The sequence below is a fragment of the Schistocerca piceifrons genome, chromosome 4 (genome assembly GCF_021461385.2).
Source record: "Schistocerca piceifrons isolate TAMUIC-IGC-003096 chromosome 4, iqSchPice1.1, whole genome shotgun sequence".
Classification (NCBI taxonomy): Eukaryota; Metazoa; Arthropoda; class Insecta; order Orthoptera; family Acrididae; genus Schistocerca; species Schistocerca piceifrons.
This window is the reverse complement of record NC_060141.1, coordinates 264,658,923-264,680,945: the sequence shown is the minus strand read 5'-3', so window position 1 is coordinate 264,680,945 and position 22,023 is coordinate 264,658,923. Positions and strand designations below refer to the sequence as shown.

Below are 22,023 nucleotides of genomic sequence, written 5' to 3'. Positions count from 1 at the left end.
GGGATGAGACATTGGTCCTGTCTTCCGTCCTGGTTATAAAATAGAAAAACCAATTTATTTTAATGTCGCTACAGGAGCGTCTTGCTGGACCGATCGTCGACTGGTACCGAAGAGTTTGACCACAATGCATACATATTGTCGTAGAAAAGTTGAAAACAAAACACTACGTCGTAGTTAAGTATATGCAACAAAGTTGTACGTTGTCATTTTTAGGTTTCTGTAGAGATAAATGGGTTCAAATGGCTCCAAGCACTATGGGACTTAGGCCGGCCGGAGTGGCCGAGCGGTTCTAGGCACTACAATTTTTGAACTATGGGACTTAACATCTGAGGTCATCAGTCCCCTAGACTTAGAACTACTTAAACCTAACTAACCTAAGGACATCACACACATCCATGCCTACGCAGGTTTCGAACCTGCGACAGCAGCAGCAGCTGCGCGGTTCCGAACTAAAGCACCTAGAACCGCTCGTCCACAGCGGCCGGCAGAGATAAATGGGCGTGATAGGCAGACGCGGGTGTTATTTTAATGTGGGCACGTATATGAGCAAAGACTGGATCCTCTATGCTTCTTAAACGAGCAGTCCTTCTCTAATATCTTTATAAAAGGATGTTACCTTCCTTTAACGAGATGTAATCTTCCTTCCTTGAATATATGACTGGGTGCACTAGGACATGTCTCTACTTAGTCGACATATGTGACAGCGCAGATGTGAAGATGCAGACGCATCTGATCGAATGCTGGACGAATTTCGACTGTTTTCGACGTGTCGCCACTCCGAAAAACCCAGTTTTTGGCAGCAGCCTTCGCATTTCGAAGTGCACAAGTTATCCTACGAATCACTCACTAGTTACACTAACACTTATTACACAACATATCTTAAGACGAATCATGTCTCCATCAGTACGCCATTCCGATGTCAACGAGCATTATAATACATATTAAAGAACGCTGAAGTAAACACAAGGCATTTTTATTGAATTGGATTTTTTTAATCGATAGGATTTCGTCGTTGCACATGAAAAATGTAAATCTGTAAACTTTCCTGAAAGATGCCAATCTTTTAGCTTTTCATGTAGCCTGGTAACGCCTTCTGAAATCTCAGTAACATTACAGCTTTATCTTTTCTTATCCCTACAGAACTGATTCGGCGCAGTCATTGCACTGTCCGCTCATGGGATTCGATTCCGCTGATGACAATGTACTTCTGGCTGAAAGTAAGTAAGTCTAAGAAGAAATACTGCTAAGAACGGCAAATCCTGAGCATGAAGTTCGGGTTAAGTATAAACAAAAGAAAGATAAAAGCAACGAAGATCAGCAGAAACAAGGGTAAAAGCCGGTTACATGAAAACTGGAAGATACCTGGAGATTTGAATCACGCTTCTTTAAGGGAAGCGACATCAGGAAAGAAAATCAAAATATAGGGGATAATGGGTAGAATGACAGGGATAGGGAAAGTTTCTTACAAAGAGATAAATACGTTATTGTTTCACTAACCGGTTAACACGACCGAACCTACAAATCACAAAGCAACGCAGCTGATGCAGAATGCAGTTACGTCGAACCATTGTAATGAAAGGCCAACGAAGCTCGCATATGTCGCAGTTGCTGTGGAAATGTCACCTTACAGTACAGAAATCCGTCAACCAACAAGGGCAGCCATTCGACCGACAACATACAGCAAGTTTACAAAAGCAAAGCTGACCAGCTAGTCATACGAGTTGCCAATGTGAAGCGCACTGTCGTTGCTGCCTGTATCGCGGCACATACGTGGACAGCTACAGTGAGCAGGGGAGCGCCAGGATTCATACGAAGTGCAGCAAAACAAGGACATCGGCGGATCCTACTGAGACATGCTGCTAGCATCAAGTTCAAGTCTTAGCGCACTAACGTAACGATATGCAGACTCGAATAGGATTGCGTGCAGCTTAGTGAACGTGCAATGTGCTTCAGTGTATGTTTTTCACGTTGTAGATGTCATTCCAGAACGTCTTACAGTACGTTCGCATTGTTAAATAAAAATTTGTGACATATCATCGGAATAGCATCTATGAAGAAACAGATTCAATCAGAGCTGACGACGAGTGTTCGGGGGAGAGACGGAGCGGAAGTTAACCCCAGCGTTTTGCAATAAGGTGAGAACTCCAGAGCGTGTTTCGTATTTGACACACGTTTCTGCACCGTCTTTATTGTAGTGCCTCCACGATCCTGTTTTCTCTGTTTACTACTGCATGTGATAAGTAACATCCTGCAGCGAGAAAATATGCTCGTAATAGACATGTTGCGTCGCAAGATCGCCAGATTAGTCACCCACACATTACATTAGTCGAAGAATACCTGGCGTTTTGCAGGACGTGACGTTGCCCTAATTTTCGGTTCACTGACTGTAACTCAATTGCATACCTTCCTTGCTTTTTGAACACCTTACATAATTCAACAAATGACTCCGTCACGTCGAAATCTCTCGCACCGTGACAGGCGCCACATGGTTTTCTTAACTCGCGATGTGTACAACATGCAAGAACTCCCATTAACCATGTGACCGATAAAGTTGGTGTCTTCTTTGGTATGTGTTTACTTTTCTTTTCCTTTTCGAACAATTTATATACTGACGAAAACAAAGTTGGAATAAGATACTTTGATAACTTAAATTTGTGAATGTCAACGTAATTGGAAACTCGCAGATGTCATCAGTAGTTTTAACTCGAGTATTTTCCTACTGTATATGAGCAATAACACCCATTTATTCACTGCTAGTTACCTAGAGAACTTATACCACCGGCGAGGAAAATAATTCACAATGCGCTGTTTATGTTGTTATCTCCGCTGTACCGCTGTACGTTGGCTTGTGTGTTTCATAGGCCAAAGTAATTACCAAGGAAATATATGAGATTCACTACTATTCATTTGAGTGCTGCGATTTTAAATCTATTTCAAAATGAAAAGCAAACGTATTGATTTTTCCGAACTCTTAGCTGTACACCAAAGTAGTTGTTGTTGTTGTAGTCTTCAGTCCTGAGACTGGTTTGATGCAGCCCTCCACGCTACTCCATCCTGTGCAAGCCTCTTCATCTCCCAGTACCTACTGCAGCCTACATCCTTCTGAATCTGCTTAGTGTATTCATCTCTTGGTCTCTCTCTACGATTTTTACCCTCCACGCTGCCCTCCAGTACTAAATTGGTGATCCCTTGATGCCTCAGAACATGTCCTACCAACCGTTCCCTTCTTCTAGTCAAGTTGTGCCACAAACTCCTCTTCTCCCCAATTCTATTCAATACCTCCTCATTAGTTATGTGATCTACCCATCTAATCTTCAGCATTCTTCTGTAGTACCACATTTCGAAAGCTTCTATTCTCTTCTTGTCCAAACTATTTTTTCGTCCATGTTTCACTCCATACAAATACTTTCAGAAACGACTTCCTGACACTTAAATCTATACTCGATGTTAACAAATTTGTCTTCTTCAGAAATGCTTTCCTTGCCATTGCCAGTCTACATTTTAAATCCTCTCTACTTCGACCAGCATCAGTTATTTTGCTCCCCAAATAGCAAAACTCCTTTACTACTTTAAGTGTCCCATTTCCTAATCTAATTCCCTCAGCATCACCCGACTTAATTCGACTACATTCCATTATCCTCGTTTTGCTTTTGTTGATGTTCATCTTATACCCTCCTTTCAAGACACTGTCCATTCCGTTCAACTGCTCTTCCAAGTCCTTTGCTGTCTCTGACAGAATTACAATGTCATCGGCGAACCTCAAAGTTTTTATTTCTTCTCCATGGATTTTAATACCTACTCCGAACTTTTCTTTCGTTTCGTTTACTGCTTGCTCAATATACGGATTGAGTAACATCGGGGATAGGCTACAACCCTGTCTCACTCCCTTCCCAACCACTGCTTCCCTTTCATGCCCCTCCACTCTTATAACTGCCATCTGGTTTCTGTACAAATTGTAAATAGCATTTCGCTCCCTGTATTTTACCCCTGCCACCTTCAGAATTTGAAAGAGAGTATTCCAATAGACATTGTCAAACGCTTTCTCTAAGTCTACAAATGCTAGAAGCGTAGGTTTGCCTTTCCTTAATCTTTCTTCTAAGATAAGTCGTAGGGTCAGTATTGCCTCACGTGTTCCAACATTTCTACGGAATCCAAACTGATCTTCCTCGAGGTCAGCTTCTACCAGTTATTCCATTCGTCTGTAAAGAATTCGCGTTAGTATTTTGCAGCTGTGACTTATTAAACTGATAGTTCGGTAATTTTCACATCTGTCAACACCTGCTTTCTTTGGGATTGGAATTATTATATTGTTCTTGAAGTCTGAGGGAATTTCGCTGTCTCACACATCTTTCTCACCAGATGGTAGAGTTTTGTCAGGACTGGCTCTCCCAAGGCTGTCAGTAGTTCTAATGGAACATTGTCTACTCCCGTGGCCTTGTTTCGAAAAAGTAGACTGTTAATTCCTTCCCAGTACCGTTACACTGTTTTATGCTATAATACCCGATGGAGTTCATTAAGTGGCAATGAGTATGAGCATATCTTCTTTACTGACACACACAGCCATCACAGTGGTAGCAGATGGCCCGGGAGGGGTGGGGGGCGGGGGGCAGGCTATGTTCGGCACACACGCTTCCGTAAGCCTCACCGTTAGTCGTAAAAGGCTTACCATCGGCACAGTCCCAGCTTGCACAACTTTCATACTTAGTTTTACAGTTATGAAGTTACATTTAATAAATGGAGTAGTTTAAATGTCTATGTGCAGACCACTCAACTACTGAATGTTGTTGTTGTGCTTTATTGCGCACATAATGAAACTTCACCAAGTATTTTTTTATTTTTTTTTTTTTTACAAATAAAGAATTAAAAATTATAAATGCTCCGCCGCTTTTACTTTGTTCTTGGTTAGTTTTCAGCTTGAAAGGCCATCACCAGTTACTGACTTCTGACAGATCAACTAGCCAGGCACTTTGTGTCAGTCGGGAAATGCTTTAACTTTTATTTTATTTAGTAAATAAAACGTGTCCATATGAACAGTTACGTAACAATACAACTATCACCGTAATCAGGTTCATTACAACCGATTATTGTCCATAAAAAGTATAGGTACGTCTAATTTCTGTATTACGGAATGCAGACTAACCAACAGTTTCTTGTAGTTAACCTCGTCACTAAAATAACGGATAATCCTGTGGCTCGTAAACTGGTTTCTCCTGACTACGAGGAAGGGGAGAGGAAGCGACATGCGAATAGCAGCTTAAACAGTATACACACCCATAAGAAAATTAATGTCTTTTGTTAACATAATCCAATTTGTAACCCAAAAAAAGAATGAAAAGTACAAGGCAAAAATTATTACCTGAATTTAATCATTCATCCAGATTTCCTTGCTGAAATCTTCGCAACAAGATGTAAACTACAACAGAAATATATAGCAGCTACATACTAGAAGCAGTCGGAGAACATTGAGAATAACGAAGGCTACTGCTTGGTATTTGGCAGTGTACTTGAGAAGGGAAGCGTCTTCGCTCGAATGCAGACAGTTCTTGTTATGTTTTAGATTATACAGCCTCCAGGCGGTACTTTGCCCGGCTACCGCATTCACGAAACATCATCACAATGCTGATCACGATTACTCCTATTCATACTTACCTCCCCACAAAGGAGACAGAGGAAATGAAACCTAATCCTACACATACACGCAAGAGAAAGATGTGTTTTAGCGGGACCAGATACATATTTTCATGACATAGTATATTGCCTTGATACCTGTGCTGAGCCGGCCGTTGTGGCCGAGCGGTTCTAGGCGCTTCAGTCTGGAACCGCGCTGCTGCAACGGCCGCAGCTTCGAATCCTCCCTCGGGCATGGATGTTTGTGATGTCCTTAGGTTAGTTAGGTTTAAGTAGTTCTAAGTCTAGGGGACTGATAACCTCAGATGTTAAGTCCCATTGTGCTCAGAGCCATTTGAACCTGTGCTGAAGATTACAAACATTTATGGTCGTTAAAGAAACACAGTTTTGGCATTCCGACACCAGTATTAAGAAAAGTGAAAGCAAAAGAAGCAAAGTGAAGGGAGGTATACTTTCCCATTAAAAACTTTGAGTAAACTGAAGTCATTTCCACTGAACTTCTTGATTGGCGTGGCACTTAGACACTCACATCCGATGTAATAGCTGACAGATTTTCCTACAAAAGTCGAGAGTTCAAAATTGAGAATATTCTTAACTCATACTTCATTCAACCGGCGTCAATAGAGCTTTTTAACAAATTTGGAAGTCATAATGTTACACGCCAGTCTAAAGACCTCTAATTCACGAAAGCGACCACCTGCAAATTCATGAAGAAATTTATGGTAGCAATTCTGTTGGCGGCGATGTCTTCGTGAGTGACGAAAAAAGAAATTCACATTTAACAGTCAGGCTCTAAGTAAAAGTATTAGGTACCTATCCGCCTCCGAAGGCGAGGTAGCTAAGGCACGCCTGTGCGGTGGTGCTCGACGCGCAGGTAACCTGATTCGAACCCGAACCCTGTTTGTGGATGAATCTTTCACTGCCAGTATTTGGCTGCCAAGTGGATGAGAGGTGGGTGCGAAAAGTTACTGATCACCAGTCTCTGCTTCAATGTCCTGAATTTAATTCCAAATTCTCCGCAGTGTCTCATGAAGTGAGGGCGTGTGACACTGTTGATGGCGATCCGTCCTTCGGATGGGAACGTTAAGCTGTGCAGCTTCCTCAGTGCTACTCTTTGAGAGGAGTAGGCTATGTTCATCCTCTACCTTCTGTAATCATCATGACCATCACATTAATTTACATTTTTTGTTGCATGGATGGTTTCGTATTCTGGAGGAACTTTATTAAAAACCTGATCCAGCTAACTTATTTCAGTTTTCCGTAGAATCAGTTCCTTCCCCGACCTATCAGTAACAATATTGTGGACTTTCAAGATGTTTTCGTTTATGTTTATAACATACTGTGTATACACGCAAAAAAAATTATATCACAGCAGTCTCTGCGCCATATAAAGTAGTTTCCACGTTGACCGCGTGTTTATCTAAATACAAGTCTGAGTCAGTTTTTCTGCTTCAGTGATAAACACTTCTAAACTCACACAACAGACAGGTTTGTCTCCTTTCCTATACATGAAACTAGGTGGAAACAGCCACACAGTTTTTAAAATGATTGACATAAACCGCCCACGGGACAAATGCACCCCACGCAAGTTAAGATATTAGGGATTCATCTGTTTACAGAAGACTCCAAAACAGGAAAGTAAGACGCTACATTTTTCCTAGATACATTTCAAACATAAGATTTAAGTTACCATTTTTACCTCTTACTGCTTACCATTTCCTGTTTATTTTATTTAATTTTTGGAAACTATCATTAGTGACACTTCCTTGTGAAGGTTTGAGAGAACACAATAGTTTCATCAAAACTTTAGTTGTTCGCATTCCCTACACAATTTCTACGCTTGCGTTATAATATGAATGTGCAATAAATGTGCATCTGAACCGCATCATAAGCTGACAGATTCGAGCAAATAACGCTCTGCTGCTGATGTTTTGTGCAGTGAAACATGGATAAAAACAAATTATTTACGCTCAGCAACTTTAAAATGTCGCCATCCTAAAACCGTTCTTAGCAATAAGTAATCGCAGCAGTGGGACCTACTAAAAGGTATGTTAAGACTGGTCATGTCAATAGCATTTGTGTAACTTTCGCAACACTGACAGTAGTCTCATTTACTATTATCACCTCATCTACGTATTTCTCATGTGTGTTCCGCAACAGCAGTTTTAGATAGTTTACCCCCTTCCGTGCTTCCAGCAACAACACCAAAGTTGATGTCAAGGGGAATGGATGGTATGGTGGTTGGTGGTGGGGAGCGCGGTGGCGTTATGGGGAGGGGGTTTGAACCGACCCGCCGGGAAGGGGGGGGGGGCGGGGGGGGGGGGGGCTCGGTGCAACGGCGGGCAGCAAAACGCAATTCCCAAGCCTCGCGTGCCAAGTTCGTCAGTAGGTCAAGTTCAAATCTGTGCGCTTGTACGCAGTAACTTGGCAATAACACGCACCGCGTTAGTTAAGTACCTTGGTGGTTGACTGCGAACACAAGTCTGTCGAAAACACTCGTTTAGTTGAAGAAATCAGGACAGCTGTGGAACGAACCTGGATAAAGCGAATATACCGACTCCGTAATAACGAGAATACTGGTTCTTGTTAAAGGAATAAATTTGAAATGTGACGTCGCCGGATGGCTCCCCTGAGCTGAGCGACACCACGACACCGGATCGTTACAAAGAGAGCGCACTCGTTAGGATTTCGCGATAAACTGGACAAGCTCTTGACGAACAAATTCACTTTGCGTGTCTCTAGGGAAGCACGAAGTCGTTAACATTGAATAGTTCAACTCATTCGAAGTCTTATTTCCTCGGATACGACATAAGGTGTTGCTCTGCTACCTAAGAACACAGGTGTAGACTGAAAGTTACCGTCTAAGCATTTGCGGGTCTCCCAGAGAATGATTTAGGGGTTACAGTCCGATGGTCTACACACCGTTTTCTCTATATTTTGAGAACAACGTAACTGTTGGCTTTCCCTGAGATATTTCTACAATACGACAAGTGATGAAAGAGATATGATTATTCAGATTTTAGGTCGCTGAAGGTAAAAAAATCAGTCTGGGACTCAGCAACAACCATTTGTATCATTTTCTGACATCGACTGAAGACACTATTTAGTGCACCTTCCAGCATCTTGAGCATACTCTTCGAACTGGATCTGAAGTTATCTATAAGAGTTTTTATACCATAGAGTGTGCAGCTGAAGTATACGACACTGTCTAGCCCTGTGTCAAAAGCATCAGCGATTATGGCTTCTGTAAAGAGATACACGATGACTTTAATTCCAATACGTCACTCAGTATCGTTACAGGTGACCCAGCGTGACTATCGGCCAACATAGCCACGGAGGGTCGGGTCACGCATCTGCACCTTCCACCATGCTTTTTGTTCGACAAAAATGAAAAGAATAAAGATGGCGAGCGAAGGAAAGGTATGCATACTCTTCGCTGCAAATGAAGACTTCTCCAGTTCCATTTATGAAGAAGATATAATGCTGGAGGACGCCTTTCCACAAGAATCTGGGAGAAGGGATCAAAACTGGGTTTGCACGGAAATTTCTTCCACTGAGGCAACATGTCTCCTTACAGGTTAGCTAAAACACTAAGCATTTCTCGAGGCGTCCTGTATCCGAGCCCTTCTCCGGCCCTCTTAGAGCAAAGATGTGACCCTACATGATTTCTTTCTTTTCCTCAGAGCAATAAATCTTATCCATGCGCATCTTTGTCAGTTTCCGAAAGCAGTTGTCTGTGCCTACGAAGTGTTCCTGAACAGTATTCCCAAAGATAACACCTTGGAGCATTCCATGAACAGACCGAGAGTACGCTTCGTTGCAGTTAACGTAAATAAGATAACCTTTAGACGTGACAGTAAGTATTCAGAAAAACAGGGGTTTTCTTTACTTCCTCAAAACATTTATAATTTCAAAACACTGCAAAGAAGTGGAGGAAGAATATTGGTACGAGCATTACGCTTAAATCACTGTCGTCTACAAATAAAGCACATTGTTAGTTGTTACTAACTGATTAAGCGTTATGGCTTCAGATAAGTATTATAACTACAGGTTTTAGTTTTTATCCAGAAGGATTTGCTTAAACAACATGTTAAAACTATTTTCTATACTCTCCTTGGGCACCGAAATGCTTGTACATTCTGAAAGACTATTCATTAAATATTTCATTTCTTCCCACTTTTCACACGATCAGTACCTTCATCCCTCCATTTGCCGTTTTCTGATCTACTAGAAAAAAAGTTCCGAAGAAACAACACCCGTTTTGGAAACAACACGAATTGAGTGAACAAAGGTAAGTTGAGCTATATCCAAACTTCAATTTTTAGCAAAAACAAAGACTTTTGGAAACCGCATGAAGTCTAAGAACGCTACAAGTGAACAGCAGGTAATCTTAACTACATTCAAACTTTTTTTTTCAGCAAAAGCTAATACATTTTCGTCTCTCTGACAGGTCTACTGGAAAACGAAATGAGTGAGTGTAGAAGTAACATTTTGGAAGCAAAATCTTTATTTACACTACGCCGTGACACTGTTTCATTGGCCTCCTCATGGAACAAACGGTAGATGCGAGGAGTGACTTCATGCCTGATACATGCCATCATGTTCTCCACCATAAGTTTCTTCCTTTAGATCGGTTTAAGGATATCTTTAAAAATATCGCAATAAAAATTGTCACTTTCCTGAAATAGATTTTTCAAGTTTCATCGCTTGTCAAAACATTGTCCTTAGCCGCAGCTTCACAACAAATTCCACCAATTAATGTGTGCTCTGTTATTGTTAGACTGAAGCACGCAACGGCTGTGTTATTTTGACATTAGGTTGTTACCTCACTGCCGCTGCTGATCCAATTTTAGTTTATACCTTCCTTTTTCCGTTGGATGAGCGTCTCTGAAGTGGATAGAAATCCATCGTCGATAACATCGTTGTCTTATTTTCTCTTACTTTGGACGTTCCGATTCTGCATTCAACTCGTCTTTTCAGCTTTCACAGCGTTCAGACCGAGCACCGGGGGGGGGGGGGGGGGGGGACACAGTGATTACGTCACTGAGGCACTTCCAGTGGGTTTCAAATCATCAAGCTATCCAGATTTAGGTTTTCCGTTGTTTCCCTGAACTGATTAAGGATGGTTCCTTTCAACAGCGAACAGTCTGTTTCACTCTCTAACTCCATCGTATTTGAGCTAGTACTTCGTTTCAGTGTCATCACCGTCGGGAGTACGTTAAACCTTATTTTCCTACTTTTTTTTCCTTTTATAACGCCCTATAACGCCTATGACACTGATCTTGATTTCAATAAATCTCAACTACATATAGTCATGTATGTCTCTAGTTCCATCACTGTCAACTGATCTAAGACAGTGGATGCTCATCTATCCCCTCCCAAATCAGAAGTCAGAAATTTGATAATTTCCTGATCTTTTTTAACACTCTGACCTTGACTGCCGTATGTATGGGAGTCAGGCCTGGTATTTCTAATAGGCAGGTAAGTGAATTTTTTTCACTAGCTTTCAGCTATACCAAAACGTATTTCAGATGAACGCCGAGTCAAAGAAGCACTTCTGATACTTACGTAAAGGCTTCAGATTTCAGATGATGTTTGCCTCCCGGTGAAATATCGCTGAATCAGATTGTTCATCTCCTCCCCCAAATGATAGCGTGTAAGAACACAACTACAATATTCCGAAGGTAGTATCGCGCACTTCCCATAATCTATGAAGTCATCGAACCATTGTGCTGACGTGACTGTCCTAAGCGTTTTCACCTTGACTGTGGATATATTCAATGCGGTCAACAATTATTCATGCCAGCTAAGATTTAAGACACACATTAATTAGCATTCGAGAGTAAAAGCGAAGTTCTTATGCTTTCTTAAGAATGTTTTCTGTGACGGTTTCTCCTGTCCAGTATTTATAAAGGCTCGATTAATTTCTTTTGATCAAGGAAAGAACAGGGAGTTACCTGAATGCGCTACGAGTCATGACTTCAGGGAATCGATGTGACCAAATCGAAACCTGAGTGCTTTTACTTCGTTCAGCCGATATGCTACCTCTATGATTAAGATGCTTTCCCATATTTTCATCGTAAGTGGGTGGGTAATGTTTGCTTTCTTATTAAACGAGGCTCTTTGAAATCTAGATTCGACTGCTCAGCTCGTGCAAGAGCGAAAGTCATCTTTTCACCATATCATAAAAGGAAAAACAAATTTTATTTCTGTTTCTTCACACTCATCAGTGACCAAACAAAAAAGCAGAACAGATCTTCGTCCGATACATATTTCTAAACATAAATATTCAGGAGATTTTTAAGTTTGTTTATAAAAAGTTTCATAATGTTCATAATATCAATCCGACAGTAGTATACAAATTTGCTAGAAAAGGATTCCATGCTATGGTGGGGCATTGTCGTAGTGCATTGTCTCGAAAGTACATGGAATTAGTAATGCATAAATAAAGGGCGTAACCAAACATTACTATATTCTGCATACATTCGGTGAGATAACGTTGATGGAGGGAATGCGTCAAACACTTCCCAAAAAATGAACGTATGCAAGAAAGATTAGATAGTACAGAAATACAGGAGCTTAGGAGTATCCGAGTCGATTTACAATGAAGCTTTCAACATATTCAATAACAGGTGTCGTTTCGAAGCGAAGAAACAACGTTCTGGAAAATGCGAAACTCCTTACCGGTATACAGATACGCTGTTTCCTCTTGAAAGAAACACATTTCCGAGTATGATTACATTAAGTTATAATCTAAGCCAGTCAGACGTATCCGCTACTGTAAGAATACATTCATTACGGCATTAGTCAGACGTATCCGCTACTGTAAGAATACATTCATTACGGCATATGAAAATGTAAACGCCAACCCTCTTCCTCATCTGATCGGAAAACGTTTTTCTTCCTTCCACAGTATCTCGCTCCTCAAGCTGGGAACAACGAGTGGCTCGAGGAAACTTCCATCGCGTCATGCCTGCGTTTCCCAGGGAACGCCAGAGACATCTAGCGAACAGGTTGGAAGCCGATGCTGCTCCCGGCGGATGATCGTAAGAAGTGGGGGCGTATGTGTACAAAGCGGAAAGCATCTATATCTTCTATTTCAAGTAAAATAAGATTCCCCTTGTCTGTATACTACGCTCTGTGTTACAGTTACTACATGCTAAAAAGAAAAGGACGGTCTTTATTGAGCTTGGGTCTGGTAAAATTTCGTCATCAGCAGCAAATGCAACAACAATATAAATAAGTTCAGTATAAAAAAAAATAAGAAGCTGTGTTCCACTCAAGGGTAAACACAGTATAATACGGAGATAATTTTTTTTTTTTCAGTAGTGTTCTGCGCGCAATATGTTACTGCCCTACAGAAACCCTCTTATGACGTTGAGCCTGTACGAATATCCTGTTCATATGGAATTGCGTTGTAAATCGCAATGCCCACCCTCCGCCCCCCCCCTCCCCCCTCTTGTCATTGTAGCCAGCACGACGGGCAGACGCCAAGTTGATCGTCAATGCAGCCTCCAAAGTTCTGACAGAGGGCAGCAGCGTCGACCCGGTCGAACTATTGTTCATTAGGGCTGGGGACGAGCCTAGTCAACCAGCCAGCCCGTTTCGTTAAAACCCAACCATTTCCATGATGGGGGGGAGAGCGAGGGGATCTAGCTTTGAGCTTTATTCCACTTGGTGCGCTCGTCCACTAGCGGCGCCGAACACGTCATGACAATTTCGTCACAGCCCAAGGCTTTCGGGTCATGGGGCCCGAGCGGAGCCGAAGCCCCCACGCCACCCGACCGCAATCTGAGCCGAGCGTCAACGGAAACTGCCGAGGTGGTGGCAACAACCGAGCTCTGCCGGAGATAGCCGAAGGCTCCAGGAACGTGGCGTACGAACCCGACTTAGGGAAGAGAACGGCGTGTTCGTAGCGGAGCTGTGCCGAGCCAAGCTCGCCAGGCTGTGGGCAGTGTAGCCGCTGAGAGCTGAGTCGTAGCGGGTGCGACAGGCGCAGGTGGGTTCCGTGCCGTTTCGTACCCGAGCTAAACAAACCGGTCTGCAGAGAGCAAGTCGCTGTTGCCTGTAATTCTGCCCGCTGTTCGCCGGCGGCAACGGCAGTACGCCGACTGCGGACTGCGAAGAATCTGAAGCAGAGGTGTTACGTGTGTGACATGGTGCAACCGGCCAGTATAGGCGGATATGGCTTCTGGCTGACGTGAAACAAGATGTGGTGTGATTTACAGGTAAGAAGTAACTCAAAAATTTCTTGTCACCGTCCTTATGGTCCATAATTTTGTGTATTATAGCTGTTATGGTATGACAACACGTCTGTCATTGCTGTACGGGGTTAACTTAATTACTGTCAAAAATTATATTTATGAGAATCGCATGTAGTTGTTTTTTGTGCGGTTATTTTAACATACCATAGAGTTCTCGCATAATATTGACAGTTTTTGATTCCGTGCTTTTTACCTTGTCTAGATTCATTTTCAATTCTAATTTAAATTGGTACCTGCAAAATTGAGATTTCACCTTAAATTTAGGAATGTGTGAGGAAAATTATTGTAACTTACTGTTATGTATATTGGTGTTTGTTAATGTAATTATATGATCTTGTTTACGTTTATCTCTAGTCCTTTGTCGTGCTTGCATATTGGAAGATCTGTGAAACATAGTACTTTGTCACTGAGAGCCGCTGCTTTGTTGCCCAGTGGACACTAGATATATTGTAGCAGGTTATTTCGCGGCTGACATTTCGGCAGCCACATGTTGGCAGTGGGTGGGGGAGATAAGTTCGGGACTGTCCGCGTGTGTTTCATCGTTTTGAATTTGAGCGGGTCTTCAGCCGGTGGAAGGGGGAGCGGAATGCACATCCTTTCCCCTCTTCCGCTTCCCCCTCGCCCAATGCCCTTCGGGGTGGGAAGGGGGAATTGTTATCAAACCCAGCAAGTCACATCCGAAGTTCTAGCACCTTGCTTTACGACTGGCGTTGCTATGGTTACGACGGAACGCCTCCTACATATCCCTCTGTCTCTCGCTTACGTAACATGTGCTGCGACGGGACTGACTGTTGAATTTTATTCTGTAGCAACGACGTAAGAGAAGTTTTAAGCAAAAAGAAAAACGTATCTTAACACCTTTTAATGTCAGTTGGCGTTCGGTTCTGTTTGATCTAGATGATGAAACTCATTGATAAAAAAAAAAAGATTTCGCCGACCGACAATTCTTTAGCTAAACTTAAGAAAGTTCGTGTTCGAAGTGTCAGTTGACTGAAAGAACATGGAAAACGTTGAATGTTTTCCTTAGAATATTTTGAAGACACGATTAATAGTACAATAAAGAAATGCATTCACAGTTATATTTTTGCCCTAATTCCAATGACTTAAATTCTTTGTTCGGTTGGCATCGATGAAAAGCGACAAAAAAAAAAACACACACACACACACACGAAATGTAAATTTGACGTTTGAAGCTTTACTTTACGAACCACTACATTATGTGGATTTCGTGGTGACGGAGTCACGCTGGACGGATAATTTTCAGTTAGCTCTTTCATTTTTTTTCTCCACTTGCTAGAATTTAATAAAAGCGCAACAGCCGATCCCTATCCGTAAGAAATGAAGAGCGGTCATTAGTCCTGGTAGCCTGTGGCATCACGATTCGGAGTGTCTATCGTCTAGCAAGGTAGCATACCAACTTAAACTAAAATTCTGCCAGCATTATTAATGAATAATATCGTGTGGCACTACGGCCTGGTGCAAGTCTTTCAATTGGACGCCACTTTGACGACTTGTGTGTCCATAAAGAGAAGTTTCATAGTCTCAACACAATAACATTATTAAGATAAGATTTTGAAGTATTCATGCCATTTGTTTGACGCGGTGGTGCAAAATATTTGAAAGTTATTACCTTCGTACAGCCTGCACTTAAAGGCGGTTGCTGTTCAGGTGACAGTTTTGTGTTTCCGTCATTGTGCAGCGGGTGATCGTCAGGCACATAGTGATATTCCGTAGACAGAGTAGAAAGAGCTGCCAGTTACTGTCCAAATTATTACAAAGCTATAACACATTTCCAAGTGAGTTATTCTTGCTGTGCATTACTCCGCACGAAACGTATCAGCGCATCGATGGCAAGAACCGCTGCAAAAGTTAGCGAGAACTGACAAATGCTCCAATTAGTTTTCACAGTGTTAGTCAATTGATGATAGCTGTAAACGAGCTTCTTTGTAACTGAATGTCTTTTTCAGCCAGTTTAGGTATTATCGGTGGAGGTAAGAACGCGAGTATGTTCAGAAATGTAAGTTGGGTGTTGATTTTGATCATCTGTGGAGTGTTCTCCCCCCCCCCCCCCCCCCCTACATATTTAGCCTGTACTCATCAAACTTTAAATGCATCGTTTTTTAGTTTACCTGCAGCGTGCTCGCGGTTTTATACTCATATGCGTCCGGCCTATGCACGTGGCCGGTGTCGCTGGCAATCGATGCTCCACCTTAGTACCTCCGTCTGTGATGGGCCACGTGCTCTTACCGATTATGTTTCGCGATTTGCGTGCTAGGCTGCAAAATCTTGCATGAGATACCTGCCGCCAGAAACAAGCTCCCTTTCTATTCGAGAAAGGTTTCTGAATTCAAGGTGTCATCTTTTCGGTGGCGGGAATATCTACACTGTACTGAAGCTGCAAATTAAGAGTGTAGTTTTGAAAGTTTCCAGGAAACTCGGCAATTTAATGTTCTCTTATGTAATTATATGGACACGGTGAATAGACTGTTGGACATTGTTACGTCATTCTCGGCAAATTATTTCGAACTAGTTAACATTTCCGAAAGAATAATTCGTACTTTTTTTTTACTAACAATGTTCCTCGGGCAAGAATAGGATAGGTGATTTCCTGGAGTATATACTCGCTCTCCTGATTTTTTTAAACCAATGGAAAGGGGTGCGGGACAGAGTTGTGACCCTTACGATGCCATGTAATCTCGTGGAAAACGCGAAACGCGTTCGAACATTAAAACACAGTAATTTCGAAACAAAAACGACGGCATAAAGGACTCGCCGAGAGCGGTGTCTGTTCTCATTCATTTTGTCACAGCAGATATTTATTCGTATTTTAATGTTTGCACCCTGGAGTATGTACTACAGAGGTGGTGTAGGGGAAAAGAGTCCTAGCCAATAGACACAGTATGTGTTACTGGTACCGGCAAACGCTGTAGAGATACGGCGAAGCAGTTAGTGAAGAAATGGCAGATAACATTTTATTTGCCATCTCCGTATCTCAGCCTCAGATAGAAGCAACTCGACAGCGTTCTCTGTTCGTGCAGCTCACTTGTACCCTACTTCGTTTCAAACGTGCCGATCTTGTACGCTGTAGCAGGAACGTGACTTTTTTTCACGTAATATTTTCTCAGTAAAAATCAGTTTTGCTGCGGAGAAAGTCAACTTCACCAATACTGTTCCAAAACAGGGAAAAGAGTAAACAGCACACACTGACCAAACTGTTACAGTCGCAGAACATTTATTTTCATGTTGGAGAAAGTTTGTTGTACTTCGCAGTAGCGCTAAGTGTTCCATATATTCATGGTCGCTATACTCGACACGATTAGAGTGTGAATTTTACGTCACACTATCACAATTTGTTCTTTGCCGTTTCCGTAAATCAATTACGACGAAAGGGGGCATCGTTTCCTCAAAAAGGTCACAACCGATTCACTCCCCCGGCCTTGTTCAACACCCCTCTAAAAACGCGTATGTTGCTGGGTCGTCAGACTAAATCTGTCAGCCATAGAAATACCGGCATCTCCAGACGTTTAACAGGCCATACATACTAGCTCTCCACTAATCCACTATTTCCTGTTGCTCCCCGTAGATTGCCGTATTAGAACCACGTTTCTGCAGGATAACTCAGTCGACAAATAATTTCAAAGTGCACAACAATACGGACGCTCCGCGACCAGTGAAAATCTTATATTCCGAAGAATTTCCCAACAATAAGAATCAAAGTTTTTGTTTTACACTGGGGCCTGTGTATACTCCTAAATACTGATATTGTGTGTAATACGAAACTTGTATGTGAAGGACAATGATAGGTCGATGTTTCGGCTAAAAGCAGTGTGCTTTGTCCAGGAGAGAACTTCCATAATACAGCATAAGTTAGCTCGGCATGTTTAACACAAAGGATAAACGATCATGTGATAACATATGAGAAACTCGATTCTTAATGCGTGGAGAACTAAAGTGTCTTGGGCCGTGAAGAAAGTTTCATGCAATATTATGTTGACTGTTCGGAATCATTGATCGCAACTGATAAGACATCGAAATTTAAAGATCGAGATTCGATAGACTTTCGGAAATGCAGTTGCAATTACTACAGATCAGTTAGGCTTCTCTAAGGAATTGCGATAGACTCTGATTATATACATGGTTTGTCGCCTTTTTTTTGTGTCACAAACTGTTTTGGTCTCAATGTAGTTAACGTCTTGCTTCTGTGGTGTTATCAAATATCTTGTTATTGAGAATAAAGTATTGCTCTTACTATTTTTTCTTCCACTCTGCTGTATTGCTTGTTTTAATTTACTTTCAATTGATTTCGAAGCAGCGACGGCTTTTTCAGGAACTGTTATCGATCTGATATACCATCGCAAGTATATCCTGTAAATGCCCCCGAGAATCCTCTAAGACTATGAAGGATGCTGAGTACATAAACGAGATGAATACCAAAATGCCTGAAGATGGAGCTATAGTTGCTTCGAAGTATGCAGCAAATAAGTTAAGCAAGAAACACAGCAGAATGTAAAAGTATGAAGGGAATCATTCTCCATAAAAGAAAATGAGCAGTTCGCTCCTAACGAAGCCAAATTTTGAATACTGCTTTACGTTTTCGTCCACTGTAAATGCAACTTTGAAGCTATGGGTTAACTATTTGAGACAGCATAAGGGCGTATAGACTGTCAACTTTAGGGAATTATGCAGTATTTTGCGCGTTGTCTTTACTATTTTCTCATGGTAACGTAGTGAAGATGATGTCGAAATAAATTCTTCAGTTGCTCCGGCTGTATGTCGCTATACTGCGTAAAATAGTAAAAACGTGCCACTCGAGCTCTAACTTGGCGATTTCGGGACGGCAGATATCCAAAACAAGTAAGAGTCGCGGCAGCGCGCGCAGTGTGTCCACACAGGCGCCGGCGTCTTTGCGCGCTCCCGACCCGCAGAGGCCGGAGCACGTGTCAGGCCGGCGCGGCGCGTTGACAAGTGACAAGCGGCGCGGGCACGCGGTGTAAACAAATGGCAGTAGTGGGGCAGGTTGCGGCCACTCCCACGCCCCCCAAGTGACGGATGCTACAGACGCGCGCTGTGCGGCGCAGAGCCGGCCCGATCATCGGCCGCAGGGAGGGGAGGGGGCGTGCCCGCCTCAGCCACCTGCGGCGCGCACCAGCCTCGCTGTCATTGTCCCGCCGCGCCGCCGAGCTCACCGCATGTCACCACCGGTCGTCAGCTAATAGCGCCCGCCCCCTGCTAGCCCGGCTACCGGTTTAATGCCCCTCATTTTCCTACCAGCTTCCGAGCTCCCCTACTTTTTTAAAAAAAGTACTTGTCCAGGTGTAACTTACAGGGATATCATACTAGAAATTTATTTCTAATCGTGCCATGTATTGAAAACATGGGACTGCCAGTATCCACAAGTGATTGACATAAAGCATTCCGGCAGTATCTCCGTCGCATAAGACATGGTTACTTATTCAACCTGTCTCATTCCTGCCAGCAGATGTAAGACTTCTGATGGATAAATTATTTGGAAATCGTGTACTATATGAACGAACACCCGGTAGATGGCATAATCTTACCAAGCAGAATGGATCACAGGTAGAAATGGAATCGTACAGCTAGCAGAAGTATGGAGGGGCGAAAAGGGATACTCCCAACGGATGAGATTTAATAGCCTTTCTTATTCAGGCGGTGGAAACTGTAAGTCCAAGAGTATATCCCAGCTAACAATGCAGAAGTTACTGTATGCGCGTCGCCAAGTGCTTGCAGACTTCTCCAAAGATTTGGGCGAAAGCGAACTTTTTGTGTTTTGTTTCGTATTCATTGTTCAACATTATAAGACCAAGAAATGGAAAAATTGTATAAAAGAACTAAATATTCAGAACGCTTTCGTCCTACAGTAACGCACTGACATTTCGAGAACAGTTCTGGATTAAGTGTCCGGGTTTCCATTTCTTAGGGTGTCATCCTGTAGCCACGGATTTGCTACCTTCACCTGAACCAAGTTTAGTTTAGTTACATCAGAAATAGTAAAGGCTGATTCTTCAGTTAGGAAGCGTAAGTCATTATGAGGGTTTTGGCGACACCTGAAGTGCAGTGTGTTGTGTGTAACTTGAACAATAAGTAGCTCCTTCCAACACGCAGTTCCTACGTATGGTGTTGCCGATGCTGGCGCCACGGAGCCTTTCGCCGTTATCCTCAGGTTCAAATGGCTCTGAGCACTATGGCTCTGCGACCGTAGCGGTCACGCGGTTCCAGACTGTAGCACGTAGATCCGCTCGGCCACTCCGGCCGGCTTATCCTCAGGATAACTTTAGAAAGGTGTTGTAACAGCGCCGTCATATGGGTAGTTACACGGTTCTGTAAGTCTGTATGCTGTACTTGCAGTAGACAAGGAGTCCGATTCAGAATATAATGTTTTATCCAATTGCACCTTTGAAAATTTTCACATTTCGCGGGCAATTCTTCCAGTCTGACACAATGTTCTAGCCCTGTAATGTGAACACATACTGTATTGCTGCGCACGCTTGTCTCGGAGAAATAACGGACTCTTAATACGCCGGTGGACCTCAGGCATCAGTTCAGGCTTCGGAACAGTGTGAAGTACGTCATGTAAATTAGGGGACACCCTGGAAAAGTGAAGAATGGGTATTCATGGAAATTCCCCATGCATGGACTCCTGACTTTTCACCTAGCAGATACAGGGTGTGGCGTACATTGATCAGATACCCTAGAATACTGTTTGTTCTCGGTGCAGTAGGAACTAGGTTCCCTTGGACATTGACGTTACTTTAATGGGTAAAAGATGACATGTTAGATATATTTGTAAATGAATTAAACGGGGTACACCTCAGTAACTTTTTCAGTTCGTATGAGTTGAACTGCTTGCGGAATAATGCTCTGAGGTAAAACTGAATCGTGATGTTGGTAGACGGCGTATTGTTTCTCTGAAGGCAAATCACTTGTAAGCGCATTTTGTATCACTGGTAACAGATGCTCCTTGCAGATGATTTCCGATACTTGAGGGAAAGGATGCTCTTCGTACATTTTGTACAGTTACGATAACGCCGCATGGTTCTTTTCGGGACAATGATCTCCAATTTCACAAATACGCTTGATTGTTGTAATTCAAAATATTATGGCCCTTATACTGAGATGCTTTGGGAGCAGCACCAATAGCACTGAGCCGACACCAGCCACTTGTAAAACTAAAACTGGTTGACATTACGGCTAAGCAGAGTAATGGGTGCATTACGATCTGCCTGTACATAGAATGAAGTAGTCGGTAGTCAGAGATAGCAGTGCGAACATGAAGTAGGACGAATTTTGCATAAGAAACTTTGGGGCTGCAATTGTTTTGATGCTAATTCAGCAAGCATGCTCGGCTATGAGGAACTGAGATGGATTTGAGACGCCTAGTGAGGTGTAGGACAGGAGCGCGACGCAGCCGCAGTGGAGGAAGGCGCCGTGGTATCAGCAGCGGCGAGGCCGACCTTTGCGTTGCGAAACTTGCTCGCCGCGGCTGGCCGGCCGCTATCGCTTCTCCGCGGCGCCTTTCCTCCGCGCCTCACTCACACATCCACCACGCTAAACTGGCTTGCACCGAGAATCAACCACATTGAAGAAATGATGCCACTTTTGGTGGCATGTCCCATAGCAGCCATAGGAAGAATAACAGCTTTGTTTCCCTCCACCATCTAAACCTGTAGTCTATGAACGCCGCAATACACACTTCGCGTGAATTCTCTAGAATCCTAAATTATCTGAAACCAATACTGGGATTCTTTAAACAATGCCATAAGATGACCCCTTTAAACAATGCCATATGATGACCCGTTCCGAGACTAACTTAGTGAGTGTAAAGCCTGTAATGTTCTTCGATGTTTGCGAGTTACTGTATTTTAGCCATCTCCTCTGTTGGTTTCGTAGGACATGGGACAGCGTTTAACATAAAAACAAGTGTAATAGAACTGTACAGACAGGTACTTTAAAATAGTCGAAATGACAGAAGCCCTAAACAGATAGTTTATCACATCTTACATTTTGATAAATCTATTCCAATAAGTTTTATCTATTTAATTGTATGCGATTTCTTGTCGTGAAGTAATTTGATGCTTTGTCTTACTATTTCACAGCCATAACTTATGCACGT

The 22,023-nt window shown here is 42.7% G+C and overlaps 1 protein-coding gene across 1 annotated transcript in view; it reads left to right on the top strand.

Annotated features, from left to right (window-relative positions):
* Positions 1-13,530: 13,530 nt before the first annotated feature.
* The window catches only part of LOC124795579 (protein enabled homolog), a 28,242-nt gene continuing 19,749 nt past the window's right edge, over positions 13,531-22,023 (top strand). Inside the window, exon 1 of the mRNA XM_047259651.1 lies at positions 13,531-13,856. Within this exon, the coding sequence (XP_047115607.1) occupies positions 13,839-13,856 (18 nt within the window). The 5' untranslated portion in view covers positions 13,531-13,838. The remainder of the gene's footprint in view (positions 13,857-22,023) is intronic.